Source organism: Citrus clementina, unplaced genomic scaffold, assembly GCF_000493195.1.
Source record: "Citrus clementina cultivar Clemenules unplaced genomic scaffold, Citrus_clementina_v1.0 scaffold_6, whole genome shotgun sequence".
Classification (NCBI taxonomy): domain Eukaryota; kingdom Viridiplantae; phylum Streptophyta; class Magnoliopsida; order Sapindales; family Rutaceae; genus Citrus; species Citrus x clementina.
The window spans coordinates 10852805-10870207 of NW_006262139.1; the positions used below are offsets into that span (position 1 = coordinate 10852805).

The 17403-nt window shown below is 35.2% G+C and overlaps 1 protein-coding gene and 1 non-coding gene across 2 annotated transcripts; one reads left to right on the forward strand and one right to left on the reverse strand.

The window, feature by feature from the left end:
- Positions 1–5903: 5903 nt before the first annotated feature.
- LOC112097484 lies at positions 5904–6010 on the reverse strand. The gene has a single exon (XR_002905016.1). It is a non-coding gene; the product is annotated as a small nucleolar RNA R71 (small nucleolar RNA).
- An 8870-nt stretch (positions 6011–14880) lies between these two features.
- Positions 14881–16024, forward strand: LOC18039385 (polyubiquitin). The gene has a single exon (XM_006428757.2). The coding sequence runs from the start codon at positions 14971–14973 to the stop codon at positions 15889–15891; it is 921 nt and encodes a 306-aa protein (XP_006428820.1). The 5' UTR covers positions 14881–14970; the 3' UTR covers positions 15892–16024.
- Positions 16025–17403: the final 1379 nt, after the last annotated feature.

Consider the following 17403-nt stretch of genomic DNA (forward strand, 5'->3'; position numbering starts at 1 on the left):
GAATAACATGTCTATGGGTAGCTGGGATAGAATCTGTCAACCAAAATGGCAGACGGTCTTGGCTTAAAAAATCTTTTCCAAATCAATGAGGTGCTATTGATGAAGATTGGGTGGAATATTATTGTTTCTCCTACAAGCCGGTGGATCAAAGTTGTATGCTCTAAATACAGCGTTGAGAATGACAATCTCCCCATTGAGGTACCTACAAAATATGGTTCTTATGTATGGCGTACAGTGGGTACGGTTTGGCAAAAAGTCTTGAATGGTATTCGTTGGCAAGTTGGAGATGGTTAAAAGATTCGGTTCTGGAAAGATTGTTGGGTAATGAAAAATGTCATCTTGAAGGATTATGTTGTGATGCCGGTTTCGAGTAATATGCTTGATAACTCTATTAGGGAATATGTTGACAATAATGGTCAATGGAATTGGGTTGCTTTTAGCAATTATCTCCCTCACAGGTTAGCGCTCACTATTGCTGCCATCATGCCTCCATGTGTCGAGGGGGGTATGGATCGTATCTTTTGGAGTTTATCGACTAAGGGCAACTTTATAGTAAAATCAGCATACCAAAGTATTTCAAGCAAATCCTCCAATCGTATCGGCTCAAGATGGGACCTTATTTGGAGCTGGAAAGGACTACAAAGTGTTAAAACTTTCCTTTGGTTTGTTATTCAAAATAAGTTAAAGACCAAAGTTGAGCTCACTAGAAGACATATTTTGGCAGAGAATCAATGTGCGAGGTGCAAAGTAGGTGTGGAAGACTCTCTTCACGCCCTTAGAGATTGTGTGGCAGCCAAACATATTTGGTTAGCTATTGTCCTTTTTAGCCTACGAGATAGTTTTTTCTCTTTATACTTAAAGGATTGGATTCTTACTAATTTAAAGCATGGTCGTTATGATAGTAATGGAGTGGATTGGTCTGTTATTTTTGGCATAGCAATCTAGCGCTTGTGGTTTTGGAGGAACCAAACTCTGTTTAAGAATGTGCAAAGGAGTAATCACTGCATTATTTTAGATATTATGACTAGAGCTGAAAATTCCCATAAAACTATGATGACTTTGATCAAGCCTGGAGCTTCAAAGATTGTGAAATACTTTGGCTGGAAACCGCCTCCTAAAAATGCCTTCAAATTGAATATTGATAGGGCTTGCAAAAAGATGAACATGGCAGCTACGGGTGGGTTGATAAGAAATGCTATTGGGAATTGGCTTGCTGGATTCTATGTGAACATTGGCATTAGTTCGGTTACTAATGTTGAATTCTGGGGTTTATTCTATGGTCTTGATCTGGCTTGGAAGTTGGGGGTTCAGAATTTGTTGGTCGAAGTTGATAGCAAGTGCACCATTGATCTACTTGCAAACACGAACAATAGTCCTAATAGTTTTTATTCAGTGATTCAAAGTATCAAGAGGCTCCTGGATAAGGACTGGCATGTGTGCATTAACCACATTTATCGTGAAGCAAACTTTGCAGCGGATTTTCTTGTGAATTTCGCAATGAGTCAACCTCTTGGCTTCCATTTCCTTCACAACCCTCCTCGTGGTGTTGTCCATTGCTTAATTCATGACATGTACGGGAATGCTTTTCGGCATTTTGTTTCAGTTTATCCTTGTTGGCTTCCCTTTTATATATAAAAAAAAACGTTTACATGGCCAAGGAACTGCTACAAAAAGTAAGGGTGAATTTATAAAACCTTATTAGTATTTTTTGTTCAGCTAATATAAGTCTTGAGTCACCCCATTCACGTGGAAACAATAAAGATATTCTAATTCCTTCAGTTATAGTAATGTCCATATTACTATTTCTTACTAGCTCCATTTGCTCCATTACTTTTTAGTATGACTTTTGGTTTTAAGCATTAATTATTTTAGGTGATATGCTAGTAATATTTTGTTTTCCTAGTTAAGTTATCTAATTCTTTGTCTAAATTATCTAGTGAATTATATAGTTGTACGTTTGATGCAGCTTTTTTGTTTTTTCCTAAATGGCTGGAAATTAGTTTCTAATATGATTAATCTATCTTTTAAAATCTTCTAATTTAATACAGGTTTTAATAAATAATTTAATTATAGTGTTGTATGTGCTTGTTGTATATTTTCTTGGTTAAATTTTTTACAACTATAACATATTGGGTTAATATTTGGTAATTCTCTTTTTAGTTTAGCTAAGGATTCTATTAAGTGTCTTTTTATATTCATTTACTTACTATGATTTTTATTGAGTCTGACTATACTTGAAAATCTCTTTGTGTTTGTTTAATATTTTCAATTTCAAGTTTTAAGATTTCTACCACATCTTTAATCTAATTTGACAAATTTAGGTGTTTTTATATCTAGTAGTTGTATTAAATCTATTATTTCTTTCTTGTTAGGAAATCTTTTGATTTAGTTATTAAAATCTAATAATATTCCTTTGATATAATCTGTTTTAACTAGATTGTGTTTTAGTCAAAATTAGGTCAAACATAATAAATTTGCATTTAAAGGTATGATGCAAAGGTTATCTAGGTAGTGTCGCTTGTTTTGGACTTTGATGAAGCGTAAGGAATGAGAAATTGTGGTCAATTTGCATGGTAAGTGAGGAACTTGAGAGAAAGTGGATTTAGACCTGAAGAACCTTTAAAGACGAGGAATCAGAGGTTAGAAGTGGACCAGTGGTGGCCTGCGACCATATTTCAATGCTGAAGTTAGTTTATAATGAATGAGAGGTGTAGTTGCTAACCATTAACAATGTTGAGAGCTCAAGATTGAAGATGATTCTAGCTCTTTCATTTATATGTGTATTAACTTAGTTAGAGAGAGATAGCCCATGCATTTATATAGGGATGGCAGAATAACTCGGATCCGGACCGGACCCGGACGAACCCACATAATCCAGACCGAGTTGAACCCGTACCAGAATGTAAAAAAATCCAGGTCCGGAATAGATTTTAGTGACCCAGACGTATCCAGGCCTGGTTTTGGGTTTGGGTAACCCGAATATCTGGAACCCGGACCCGAATATCTTTATTTTAATATTATTTTTTTCATATAAATAGAAAAAAGGATGCCCTAATTTCACAACCTAGCCACCTCAACTCCTCTTCTCTTCTCATTCTTTTCCTCTCTCTTCTCTTCTCTTCTCTTCATCAAATCATCGTTTTCCTCTCTCTTCAACTCTTCTCTTCATCAAATCATCGCCATCACTCGTCATACCTTCGTTGTGTTCATGTTCATCAGCACCATCAGCCTCCATTTGGCCGCTGTTTTGCGGTTGTGACGTTCATCGACACTTTTGTCAATCGTAAATTCGTGGCTATGATGTTGTGGTCGATGTTGTCGTCATCATCAATAGCTGACATTCGCTGCTTGGCCGGACGCCGATCCTTGAAGTTTGTGAACTGAAGTCGTGAATCGTGAGATTGAATGTAGACATGAATTTTGTATTTTTTAAATGTTGTATTATATAGATTTGTATTTGTGAATGGTTTATTGTTTTGAAACATTGAAAATTTTAGAATTTGTATTTGATTTTTAAGAATTTGGGTTGTATTTGATTTTTGTAGAACTAGATTTGTATTTTTTTTAGTTTTTTTTATTTGTATATGATCCGGGTTTAAAACCCGCAATCCGGAAACCCGAATTTTTTTGGATTTAACCCGGACCGGATCCGTACTCATAAAAAGCGGTGGAAATTCATGTTATCATTCCACTTCGCATTATTCTATTGCCACTTACCTTCCCTCTTTTATATTTATAGCTATTCGGGCCCATAGAATGTGCTTGGAGAATAAATTGGTTTAGTATTCATGTAAATGGTTGATGAGCATATAATACATACATATTTTACCATTAATTAAATAATTGTTAGTTATATTTATTTGTTATTTTTAATTAATTGTATTGTTTTATTGAATAGGGAATTAATTAGAGATTATGGATAAAAAGAGCATAAAAAAATTCAATTTGTGAGCATTAAAGATTAATTAACTTGGAAGCAATTATGCTTACATGCATGTGGAAATCAAGACAAGGAAACCGAATTCAACAATTCATTTAGCCATGCACGTGCAGACAAAGAAGATAAAAGGGGTGGAAAGCAATAGAAAGGGACCCGCACTTGACTTTCATGAGTGGAAAAGGAATGAAAATTCTTTTTGAAGTACACGTGATAAAGCCAAAGTTAAAAGCTTTGCCAGCACATGAAGGATAAAAGGAATTCTAATTGGGCTTTGCAAGAGTGGGCTGATTTTAGCTTGTGTGAGCAATTCACTAGCTATCATTATTTGACAAGGATTCGGCTAGGGATTAAAGATATAAAAGCCGAACTTTGGCTTTTGCAAAGGGGGAGCCGCCAGTGGAGTGAAAACGCAAGGCAGAAGAGGGGAGAAAAGGACGAGTGCAGCAGTTCGGCTTCATGGCTGATTTTATTTTTTGTGTTGCTCTCAATTCAAGTATGTCTAGCTAATTTTCTTATACTGAGGTTAAGGATGAAACCCTATTCAATGAAATAATTATCTTTTTATTTAATTAATTCCCTATATATGTTCTTTGATGATTATGGTTTTTATTTCACATGATTAATTGGATGTTAATAAAATCTTTTCATCAATTCTGTCATGCATTATTGATTGTTAGGATTAATATTCGATTAATTCTATGCTTGGATCTATAAAGTTTATACATGATTATCTTTGACTCTATGTCTTTCATTAAATTGTTTACATAGAGTGCTTAGTAAACTTTGACTCTTTGTTATTCAATATGTTTACATGGGATACTTAGATATCGTATTATTAAGTAGAAAAAGAACCTACATTAGATTTAATTACTTGGGCTTAATTGTTATATCCATGAGATGACATAGATTGATTTCGAGTTGTCACTCTAAAATTGGGGATTAATTAATATTTAGATAATTACTAATTGAATAGTGGTGGATTCCGAAACCTTGGTAATTTTTATCTCATTAAATTCTCATTTACTTTAATTGTTTTCTTAGTTTAATTAGTTTAATTTCTCTTAAAACTCAATTTGCTCAACTAGGTTAGAATTAATATTAATTTTAGATTTAAATTAGACTTTTCAATTTATAACAATCCCTGTGGGATCGACCTCGTTACCACTTTTCTATCTCTAGATTCGTGCGCTTGCGAGTATATTAAAATTTTCACAACAAGTTTTTGGCGCCGTTGCCGGGAATTGTGCTAGAAAGTCAGTTTAATCTAGGTTGATTTGATTCTTCCACTAGTTATAATTTAGATTGTCTTTTATATTTTTTTTATTAAAAAAAAAACACAAAAAAAAAAAATATTTTATTTGTCTTTAAATTCATTGTTTGGTTGTTTGATTTCTTTTATTTATTTTTTATTATTGTTGATTTGTTTTATTTTATTTTGTTTTTCTTTCTTTCCTTGTCTAGTTAGTTTATGAGTGTTTGGGAACGTGATTTAACAAATCGTTTGGTTAAAAGAGAGTCGAAAATTGATAGTAGTCAAACTAGTTCTTTAGAAGTGATGGATGACCCAAATAGACTATTGCCAATACTTCCACCAGTGCAAGCAGAGAAAACCCTTAGAGAATATTTTTCACCACTTGCAGCCAACCAACCATCTTGTATTGTGTTGCCACAAACCACAGCAACACACTTTGAACTCAAGCCCTCTGTCATTCAACTTTTACCATCTTTCTATGGGTTAGAGAGAGAGGATCCATATTTGCACATTAAGGAATTTCTTGACATATGCTCTACATTTCGTTTTCAAAATTTTAATGATGAGTCAATTAAGCTTCGTATGTTCCCTTTCTCATTAAAAGACAAAGCAAAAGCTTGGTTGAATTCACTTCCTGCTGGATCTATTAGTACATGGGATGAATTGAGTAATAAGTTTCTCACCAAGTTTTTCCCCATGTCTAAAACAAATGCCCTTAGGAGAGAGATAAGTGATTTTTATCAAAGAGAGGGTGAGCAATTTTACGAGTGTTGGGAAAGATTCAATGATTTACTCCTCAAGTGTCCCCACCATGGTTTTGAAAAATGGAGACTTATACAATGCTTTTATAACAGTTTAACCATGTCAAATCGTCATATGGTAGAGTCTATGAATGGTGGGAGATTTTTGAACTTACATGAAGGGGCTGCATGGGATTTCTTTAATTCACTTTCTGAGAATTCTCAACAGTGGGATTTTTCAAATCAAAGAGAAAAATCATCTCAAGTTTCTAGAAAGGGGTTATATGAAGTTAAGGATGACTTTGATGTGAAAGCCACTCTAGCTACGCTTTCTAGGAAAGTAGATGCCTTAGCTCTGAACCAATCAATGAATCATCATCCTAGTGTAGCTAATGAGGTTTGTGCTATTTGTTCTAACGTGTCTCATACAGCACAGAATTGTCCATCATTACCAGCCTATCAAGAGGCTTATTCTGAGCAGGTACATGCCTTACAATCATATGAGAAAACCTCCAATAGTCCATATTCATCCACATATAATCCTAATTGGAAGAATCACCCTAATTTTTCTTGGAAACAAAATCAACCTTTGTCAAACCAAGGAGGACAACAATTTAACATGCCCAATCAACAATTTGTCCCTTCTAACCAAGTATATCCTCCTGCCCAACAACCTATGTCTCAATTTGTTGCACCCCAACAAAGAAAGCCTTCTTTAGAGGATACACTTCAAAGTTTCATTCAGTCAACCCAACAAGCTTTTCAGTCAAACACTCAAGCTATTCTAAAGCTTGAACATCAATTGGGTCAATTAGCAACTACTGTAGCTGAGAGAGAAAAAGGAAAATTTCCAAGTCAACCAATTCCTAATCCCAAAGGAGTGCACGAAGTTGGATCGAGTTCAAGCCATCAACATGAAGAAGCAAAATCTGTTATGACCTTGAGAAGAGGAAAATTATTTGACAACAAAGTAGAGGTTCAAACAAGGAAGATATCTGAGCCTACTTCTTCAGATTCAGTCCCATCACAAGACTCATCACCAAATGATCCTGAAGAGAGTGGCCCGCCAGCTTACATTCCCAAGGCTCCTTTTCCTCAAAGGTTAACAAAGGTAAAGAAAGGGACTTCAACAGGTGAGATTATGGAAATTTTTAAACAGGTAAGTATAAACATCCCTTTACTCGATGCTATTAAGCAAGTTCCTTCATATGCAAAGTTTTTGAAAGATTTATGCACTAAAAAGAGAAATTTGCATGTCACTAAAAAGGCGTTTTTAACTGAACAAACTAGCAATTTACTTCAATGTAAAATGCCACCAAAATTTAAGGACCCTGGTTCTCCTACTATCTCATGTGTTATAGGGAACCAATGTTTTGATAAAGCATTATTGGATTTAGGCGCTAGTGTTAATCTCTTGCCTTACTCTGTTTACATGCAACTTGGACTAGGGGAATTAAAGCCAACTTCTATTATTTTGCAACTTGCTGATAGGTCAATGAAAATACCTCGTGGTATTATAGAGGATGTGTTGATACAGATTGATAAATTTTATTATCCTGTTGATTTTATCGTTATTGATACTCAGCATGTACATGATCCTAAGAAACACACTCCAGTTATTCTAGGTCGTCCTTTCTTAGCTACAGCTGATGCTCTTATTAATTGCAGGAATGGAAACATGCAGCTATCTTTTGGTAATATGACCATGGAATTGAATATTTTTAATGTTACCAAGCAGCCACAAGAAGAAGATGAATTTGTTGACGCGAATATGATAGAGGAATTAGTAGAAGATTCATTCATTTCAAATCATAATGATGATCCATTAGAGGCATGTCTAACTCATCCTGATTTATCTTTTAATGATGACAGTGCAATTGCAGAAGTCAGCGCTTTACTTGATGCACCTCTAATTACGGACACAACTAAATGGAAGGCAAAGTCAGAATTACTGCCTCATTCTGAGAAGAAAATTGGCCCACCTGCGGAGGCACCACCAAAATTGGAACTCAAAGCACTGCCCGACACTTTGGAATATGCATTCTTGGGAGAATCTGACACTCTACCTGTTATTATTTCTTCTTCCCTCGATCTTGAGCAAAAAGGTCAGTTGTTAGGTATTCTAAAAGAGCATAAGGAGGCAATAGGATGGACCATTGCTGATATTAAAGGTATTAATCCAGTAGATTGCATGCATCGTATTCATCTTGAAGAAAATGCTAAACCTATTAGGGAGATGCAACGTAGGCTAAATCCTAACATGAAAGAAGTGGTAAGAGCTGAAGTAATCAAATTATTAGATGCAGGAATTATTTATCCTATTTCAGATAGCTCTTGGGTTAGCCCTGTGCAAGTTGTTCCTAAGAAATCTGGTATTACAGTAGTTACTAATGCTAATAATGAATTAATTCCCACTAGAGTAACTACAGGTTGGCGTGTTTGTATTGATTATAGAAAATTGAATTCATTTACAAGAAAAGATCATTTTCCTCTTCCATTTATTGATCAAATGCTTGATAGACTTGCAGGTCATGAGTTTTATTGTTTTCTAGATGGATATTCAGGTTATAATCAGATCCCTATAGCTCCAGAGGACCAGGAGAAAACTACTTTTACTTGTCCATTTGGAACTTTTGCATATAGGAGAATGCCATTTGGTTTATGCAATGCACCTGCTACCTTTCAAAGATGCATGCTTAGTATTTTTTCTGATATGGTTGAGAGATTTCTTGAAGTATTCATGGATGATTTTTCTGTTTATGGAGATTCTTTTGATGAATGTTTGCAGCATCTAACATTAGTTTTGCAGAGATGTAAAGAAAAGAACTTGGTTCTAAATTGGGAAAAATGTCACTTCATGGTAAAACAAGGTATTGTTCTTGGTCATATAATTTCCAGCAAAGGAATAGAAGTCGACAAAGCTAAGGTGGATTTAATTTCTAATCTTCCACATCCCAAATCTGTAAAAGAAGTAAGATCTTTCATTGGACATGCTGGTTTTTATAGAAGATTCATTAAAGATTTTAGTAAAATTTCTAGACCTTTATGCAATTTACTTGTTAAGGATGCACCTTTTATCTTTGATGAATCTTGTCTTGATGGTTTTGCAAAGCTTAAGAAATTGTTGACTTCTTCACCTATCATTCAGCCACCCAATTGGGATTTGCCTTTTGAAATTATGTGTGATGCATCTGATTATGCTGTAGGAGCAGTTTTAGGACAAAGATTAGATCGTGTGCCTTATGTGATTTATTATGCTAGTATGACACTCAATGATGCACAGTTGAACTATTCAACTACAGAAAAAGAAATGCTAGCTGTGGTGTTTGCACTTGATAAATTCAGATCTTATCTTATAGGTTGTAAAGTGATTATTTTTACTGATCATGCTGCTTTAAAATATTTGTTTACTAAGAAAGATGCCAAGGCAAGATTGATTCGTTGGGTGTTGCTTTTACAAGAATTTGACATTGAATTTAGAGATAAAAAAGGTTCTGAAAATGTTGTGGCAGATCATTTATCTCGCCTTGATCTTAAATTTATTCCAGAATCTTTACCTTTGAATGAGTCTTTCCCAGATGAGCAACTTATGAGTGTAAATGTCGTACCATGGTTTGCTGATATAGTTAATTACCTTGCTACAGGTCAAATCCCAGAGCACTGGACTAAGCAAGATAGAACAAAGTTCTTTTCTAAAGTGAAAGATTTCTTTTGGGATGATCCCTATTTATTTAAATATTGTGCTGATCAGATTATTAGGCGATGTGTTCCCGATAATGAAATTCAAAGTGTTATCTCATTTTGCCATGAACAAGCTTGTGGAGGCCACTTTAGTGCTAAAAAGACAGCAACAAAAATTTTACAGTGTGGTTTTTATTGGCCTACTCTTTTTCATGACGCTTATATTTTCTGTTCTTTGTGTGATAGGTGCCAACGTATGGGTAGCATTTCAAAGCGGAACATGATGCCACTCAATCCTATTCTTGTGGTTGAGATCTTCGATGTATGGGGTATTGATTTCATGGGACCTTTTCCTCCATCTTTTGGTTATCAGTATATATTGGTTGCAGTGGACTATGTGTCGAAGTGGGTTGAAGCTATTCCATGCAAAACCAATGATCATAGGGTTGTAGTGAAATTCTTGAAGAGTAATATTCTGTCTCGTTTTGGTTTCCCTAGAACAATCATTAGTGATGGTGGCACCCATTTTTGCAATAAACCTTTCAAAACTCTTTTGGACAAATATTCCATTACACATAAGGTTGCCACCCCATATCATCCTCAAACCAGTGGCCAAGTAGAGATTTCTAATAGAGAGATCAAGCAGATTCTAGAGAAAACAGTTAGGCCAGATAGAAAGGATTGGTCTTTGAGACTTGATGATGCATTGTGGGCATATAGGACTGCTTTTAAAACACCAATTGGGATGTCACCTTATCGACTTGTGTATGGAAAAGCATGTCATCTGCCAGTAGAGTTGGAGCATCGTGCATATTGGGCGATCAAGAAATTCAATTTTGACATGCAGCAGGCTGGTTCCAAGAGAAGATTACAACTAGCAGAACTTGAAGAGATCAGGAATGATGCATATGAGAATGCCAAGATTTATAAACAGCGAATGAAAGTCTTTCATGACAAACACATTTTGAGAAAAGCCTTTACACCAGGTCAGAAAGTACTTTTATATAATTCCCGATTGCATCTCTTTCCAGGTAAGTTACGTTCTCGATGGTCTGGTCCTTTTATAGTTCGTACTGTTTTCCCTTATGGAGCAATTGAGATTGAAAACCCTAAAAATGGTGATTTATTTAAGGTCAATGGGCAAAGATTGAAACCATTTTTAGAGTTAAGAACACCAGAAGTTGAGGAGATAATTTTAGATGATCCTGTTTATCAGGATTAATTATGTCCATCTTTGCACTCTTGTTTTATTTTAATAGTAGGTTTTCTTCTCTTTGTTTGTTTTTCTTTTCTAGTATTTTTCTTTTCTAATGTTTTCTTTTTAGTTGTTCTTTTTTTTTAAAGCTTTCCCAGCCCATCCAGGTGTGTTCTCTCCAACTTTCTTTTTATTATTTATGTTTATTATTATTATTTCTTTCATTTGTTTGCATGCATATCTTTTGTTTGTGCAACATTGAGGACAATGTTCCAAATAAGTTTGGGGGTGGGAATAGTGTGTGCTTTGTTTGTTAAAAAAAAAAACCAAAAAAAAAAAATTTTTTTTAAATTCAAAAATTCAAAAAAAAAAAAAAAATTTTTGTGTTGTTTTTTCTCTTTTTGTTTTTATGTGAAAAGCCAATGATAAAAATTTGATTGACAATGAATATGGTTTTTAGAAAGGGTTGAATATTGTCTTAGTTTATACTTGATTCTTGTGTTAGTTCCTCTTGATTGAGATTCTTTAAACCATGAGCACTAATATCAATTCTTTCGTAATTTTGACTTGAAATTTGATATTGACGCAGCCTGAGTTGAGAATTTTAGATAGAGTAAATGACTGTTTGTCTTGATTCTTATCTCCACAATACAAAATAATATACACGGGCACCAAAGTCAGAAATAGCTACCTATAACCCTTAAGAGTGAAGTTATCCTTGAGTAATTTGGGCCTATGTACCACAAGTATGTAGAGGATAATCTACCATGAGAAGAAGGCTACCTTAAGGGGTAGAGTGAAAGCTCCTGACTATGGTTGAAAAAAAAAAAAAGAAGAAAAAAAAAATCAAGTGCATGTGCTGAAAAAAAAAATCAAAAGAAAATGCACATAAAAGCCTGTGAGAGAAAAAATTGGAGATCAAGATGATAAGATTAGTTTGACCTACTCTGTTCTTTGTTTGAGGCGAAGGCTGTTGATGTTGAGGATTTTGGGAATGGATTTGATTGAATTGATTTCACACACACACTACAAGAATCGAAAGAGAGGTGGGATTGACTATTGAATTAAAGTTAGAACTTTGCTAATATTTGAAATTTTCTTTGAGCTATATAATTTTTGCAATCTTTGAGGCTATTTTTCATGGTTTATTTAAAGTTTTTCGTTCTTTTGATTTAATTTAATTAATTAATTAATTATTATTATTATTTTTATTTTTTAAAATGATGTTTGTGGGTATCATCACTGAAACCCTCACGAGACTATAACTCGTCCACTAGGGCCGCCTAGGGGTTTAAAGGCTTGTTGCATACGCTAAATGCAATCGCGATTACCTGCGAAAGTGGTTTAGTTAGGATTTACTTTTTGTGTTGTTATTTTTATTTTTGTTTTAAATTTTAGTTTTGCTCGAGGACTAGCAAAATCTAAGTTTGGGGGTATTTGATGAGCATAATTTATATACATATTTTACCCTTAATTATATAATTACTAGTTATTTTTATTTGTTATTTTTAATTAATTAAATTATTTTATTGAATAGGGGATTAATTGAAGATTATGGATAAAAAATGATATAAGGGAGCTCAATTTTGGAAGCGTTAATTAATTGATTTTAGAAGCAATTAGACATACATGCATGTGGAAGTGAAGCCAAGGAAACCGAAGCTAGTAAATTAATTGATCTAGCACATGAAGAAGAATTTAAGCATAACATTGGCTTTAGCTTAGTTAAGTTACACGTGCATGGCTTTGTAATATTTGGAAAGCAATTTAAATGGGACCCACATTTGGCTTTCATAATTACAAAAGGAATCCTAAAGCAATTCTAAGAGTGATCACGTGTGAGAGCAAATCAAGTAAAAGGCCAAGCCTTTTGGCTTTAGGATTTAAGAGGTGGGGTCCATTTTAAATATTATAAAAGAGAGTTTTTGCTTTTGGAGGGAGTGGCTGGACGGAACTTTGGCTTTTGCAAAGGGGGAGCCGCCAGTGGAGTGAAAACGCAAGGCAGAAGAGGGGAGAAAAGGACGAGTGCAGCAGTTCGGCTTCATGGCTGATTTTATTTTTTGTGTTGCTCTCAATTCAAGTATGTCTAGCTAATTTTCTTATACTGAGGTTAAGGATGAAACCCTATTCAATGAAATAATTATCTTTTTATTTAATTAATTCCCTATATATGTTCTTTGATGATTATGGTTTTTATTTCACATGATTAATTGGATGTTAATAAAATCTTTTCATCAATTCTGTCATGCATTATTGATTGTTAGGATTAATATTCGATTAATTCTATGCTTGGATCTATAAAGTTTATACATGATTATCTTTGACTCTATGTCTTTCATTAAATTGTTTACATAGAGTGCTTAGTAAACTTTGACTCTTTGTTATTCAATATGTTTACATGGGATACTTAGATATCGTATTATTAAGTAGAAAAAGAACCTACATTAGATTTAATTACTTGGGCTTAATTGTTATATCCATGAGATGACATAGATTGATTTCGAGTTGTCACTCTAAAATTGGGGATTAATTAATATTTAGATAATTACTAATTGAATAGTGGTGGATTCCGAAACCTTGGTAATTTTTATCTCATTAAATTCTCATTTACTTTAATTGTTTTCTTAGTTTAATTAGTTTAATTTCTCTTAAAACTCAATTTGCTCAACTAGGTTAGAATTAATATTAATTTTAGATTTAAATTAGACTTTTCAATTTATAACAATCCCTGTGGGATCGACCTCGTTACCACTTTTCTATCTCTAGATTCGTGCGCTTGCGAGTATATTAAAATTTTCACAACAATGGTCTATTAGGCCAATCGAGAAGTTCCGTAAACACACAATTGGTTAGAATCCGATCAGTTAAAGTTTATAAATGGGCTCGCTCAATTAAGTAAAACCATGTTAGCCCAAACACAACAAATTTGCATTTAAAGGTATGATGCAAAGGTTATCCGGGTAGTGTCGCTTGTTTTGGACTTTGATGAAGCTTAAGGAATGAGAAATTGTGGTCAATTTGCTATGGAAAGTGAGGAAATTGAGAGAAAGTGGATTTAGACCTTGAAGAACCTTCAAAGACGAGGAATTAGAAATTAGAAATGGAGCAATGGTGGCCCGTGACCATATTTCAATGCTCAAGTTAGTTTATGATGAATGAAAGGTGTGGTTGCTAACCATTAACAATGTTGAGAGCTCAAGGGTGAAGACGATTCTAACTCCTTCATTTATATGTGTATTAACTTAGTTAGAGAGAGATAGTCTAAGCATGTATATATGGAGTGTGCCCCCAGGAAATTTCTGTTATCATCCCACTTTGCATTATTCTATTGCCACTACCTTCCCTCTTTTATATTTATAGCTATTCGGGCCCATAGATCGTACTTAGGCTCCGTTTGATACAGCTTATTAAATAGAGTTTATAACAGTAGAGCTTATAGCAGTAGAGCTTATACCAATAGAGCTTTTGGGCAAAAAGTCATTAGGTGTTTGATTGTCATTAAAAAAAGCACTTTTGAACCATTAAAATGTGTGATATTTTTTATATTATATATTTTTTGGAAAAACTCTCTAACCTCTACTTCCAAAAGCTCAAATTTTAGGCTTTTGCTAGTAGAGGTAAATTAGCTTATTTAAGTTAAAAAAACTCTATTAAAAAAATAACCAAACACCATAAAATTTTTTAAAAAGTGCTTATGCGATTAAATAAGTACTTATGGCTCTTAAATAAGCCATACCAAACAGGCACTTAAAGAATAATTTAGTTTAGTATTCATGTAAATGGTCTATTAGGCTAATAAAGAAATTCCGTAAGCACACAATTGGTCAAAATCCGATCAGTTAAAATTTATAAATGGGCTCGCTCCATTAAGTAAAACCACGTTGACCCAAATTCTCTTTCTACGACAAATCACGGGAAGTTTCTAGATTGTTCAAAACTGATAGGCAATTACGTCATCAAACTTAACTCCGTACCGACTATTCTTGACCATTCCTTTACATTCTAGTACCACGAATCCGCCCTCCATCTGAATCGTTCGACAAGGGTTAGGCTTTCTTATATAAACCCAACGCGCTCAATTTATTATCATCATTCTCATTACTCTCTCAAAACAATTGTAAAATCTCTCTCTTTGCTCGCTAGATAAACAACCTTTGTCAATATGCAGATCTTCGTGAAAACCCTAACCGGCAAAACGATCACTCTCGAAGTGGAGAGCTCTGACACAATCGACAACGTCAAGGCCAAGATCCAGCACAAGGAGGGGATCCCTCCGGATCAGCAGCGTCTGATCTTCGCCGGAAAGCAACTCGAAGATGGCCGCACCTTGGCCGATTACAACATCCAGAAGGAGTCAACGCTCCACCTCGTGCTCAGGCTCCGTGGCGGCATGCAGATCTTCGTCAAAACCCTGACCGGGAAGACGATTACCCTCGAGGTCGAGAGCTCCGACACGATCGATAACGTGAAGGCCAAGATCCAAGACAAGGAGGGAATCCCTCCCGACCAGCAGAGGCTGATCTTCGCTGGAAAGCAACTCGAAGACGGCCGGACCTTGGCCGATTACAACATCCAAAAAGAATCCACCTTGCATCTTGTCCTCAGGCTCCGTGGTGGCATGCAGATCTTCGTCAAAACCCTAACTGGGAAGACGATCACTCTCGAGGTGGAGAGTTCAGATACGATTGATAATGTCAAGGCCAAGATCCAAGACAAGGAGGGGATCCCACCAGATCAACAAAGATTGATCTTTGCTGGAAAACAATTGGAAGACGGCCGTACGTTGGCTGACTATAATATCCAGAAAGAGTCAACTCTTCACCTTGTCCTCCGTCTTCGTGGAGGCATGCAAATTTTTGTCAAGACTTTGACTGGGAAGACTATTACTCTGGAGGTGGAGAGTTCTGATACAATTGATAATGTCAAGGCAAAGATTCAGGATAAGGAAGGGATTCCACCCGATCAGCAGAGGCTTATCTTCGCTGGGAAGCAGCTTGAGGATGGCCGTACCCTTGCTGATTATAACATCCAAAAGGAATCCACCCTCCATCTCGTCCTCCGTCTCCGTGGTGGTGAATTTTGAGATAATTGTTCGGTTGTATCTGTTTCTTTGTTTACTTGGGTAATGAATTACTTGGTTGCTTTTTGGTAACCATGCTCTGTTTCTGTCTTTTGTCAAACAAGGTTATGCGGTGATGAATAAAAAATTAATTTAAGTAAGTTTCTGTGCTTTCCAATTTGTTGGTGTATGATTTGTTTATTCTTATGCGACGATGAATTGCTGATAAGTGGATGTGTTGAAACTTATGTTTTCGTCCCAAGATGGATGCATTGTTGATTAGAGGATGACTGAAGCGTCCCATGCATGTTCGGATGGAATCATAGAATTAACTGTACAATTGGGCAACTTGTGCGGCGGTAATCCAATTATTGTCTGGCATGCATGCTTTCTATCATGCTTGGTCCAATAGTGATTGCTGCTTCAAAGTTTTTTCCTCAATTTCTCACTGCCTCTTGATTCTAAGATCACTAGCAGTAGCAAGGTGTGATCTTTTTTGTTTGTCAGCAGTTTATTTTTACTTTTCTTGCTAATCAAATTTGATCTCTTCAGCTGGAAGTTTATGTTTGTCCTTTCCTAATCTACTAATGCCCTAGCATGCACTGTTTGTTTATTTAAGTAAATAGGACATCACATTCTGTGCTTGCAGAGAAATTTCCATCAGAGTTTGGAATATTTCATCTGGACGCTGATGAAGTGCTATGAAAGAATGTCATTGGTGGCCCATTTTACATTTCACTCTGTCTGATCCGTTGGTATATGTGGACTTAACACTTTGGCTAAAGAAAAATAAGTTGTTTATAACTATGGATTTATATCGTAGCCTGGTATTGCAGAAAATGGTGCCTTCCTGTATGTTGGGAGAAGTGTTTCTATCGAAGTTCATTTTGCTTAAGCATTCTGCTGGAGTCTTCAACAAGCTCAGACAGGTATAGAATATTTAGGCTACATTTATTAAATACCGTATCATAATACCTTAGGGTAAATTGCCGCATTACGGTCCTATTCGGAACTGAAGTGTTGTAGTTTTTAAATTACCATTGCTATGGAAAAAAATTATAATTATGAAATAAAAATTAGTAAGATGTAGTAAATATAAATTTTAAATAATAATTTTGATATTATAAAGTAAAAAATCATATCAACATATCTTTCAAGGTATAGCAGTTCGTGCTTACCAAATATTTTAGTGTTGTATCTTTTAAGTTATAATTATCCAACCTCAATCTCAAACGCACCCTACATATTCTTTGTTGCATCCACCAATGCTATGGGGTCCCATAACGGAATCTGCATTACGGCTGCTTCAAATTGTGACAAGCAGACATTCTGTGTCACTGAAGTTTAGCTCTCTTGGTCTTACAACACATGCCATAAGTCAAGTTATAGCATGTCTGGAAGTAATGGGCTTGCATACTTAGATGTGAGGTTCTAGTAGGAAATGAGAGAAGCCGAGCCGACCTGCTCTTTATTTTAGAATCCAAGCTTGCTAGGGCACATCCATCTGACAATCAAATCTTCCTGCATTTCCTTCAC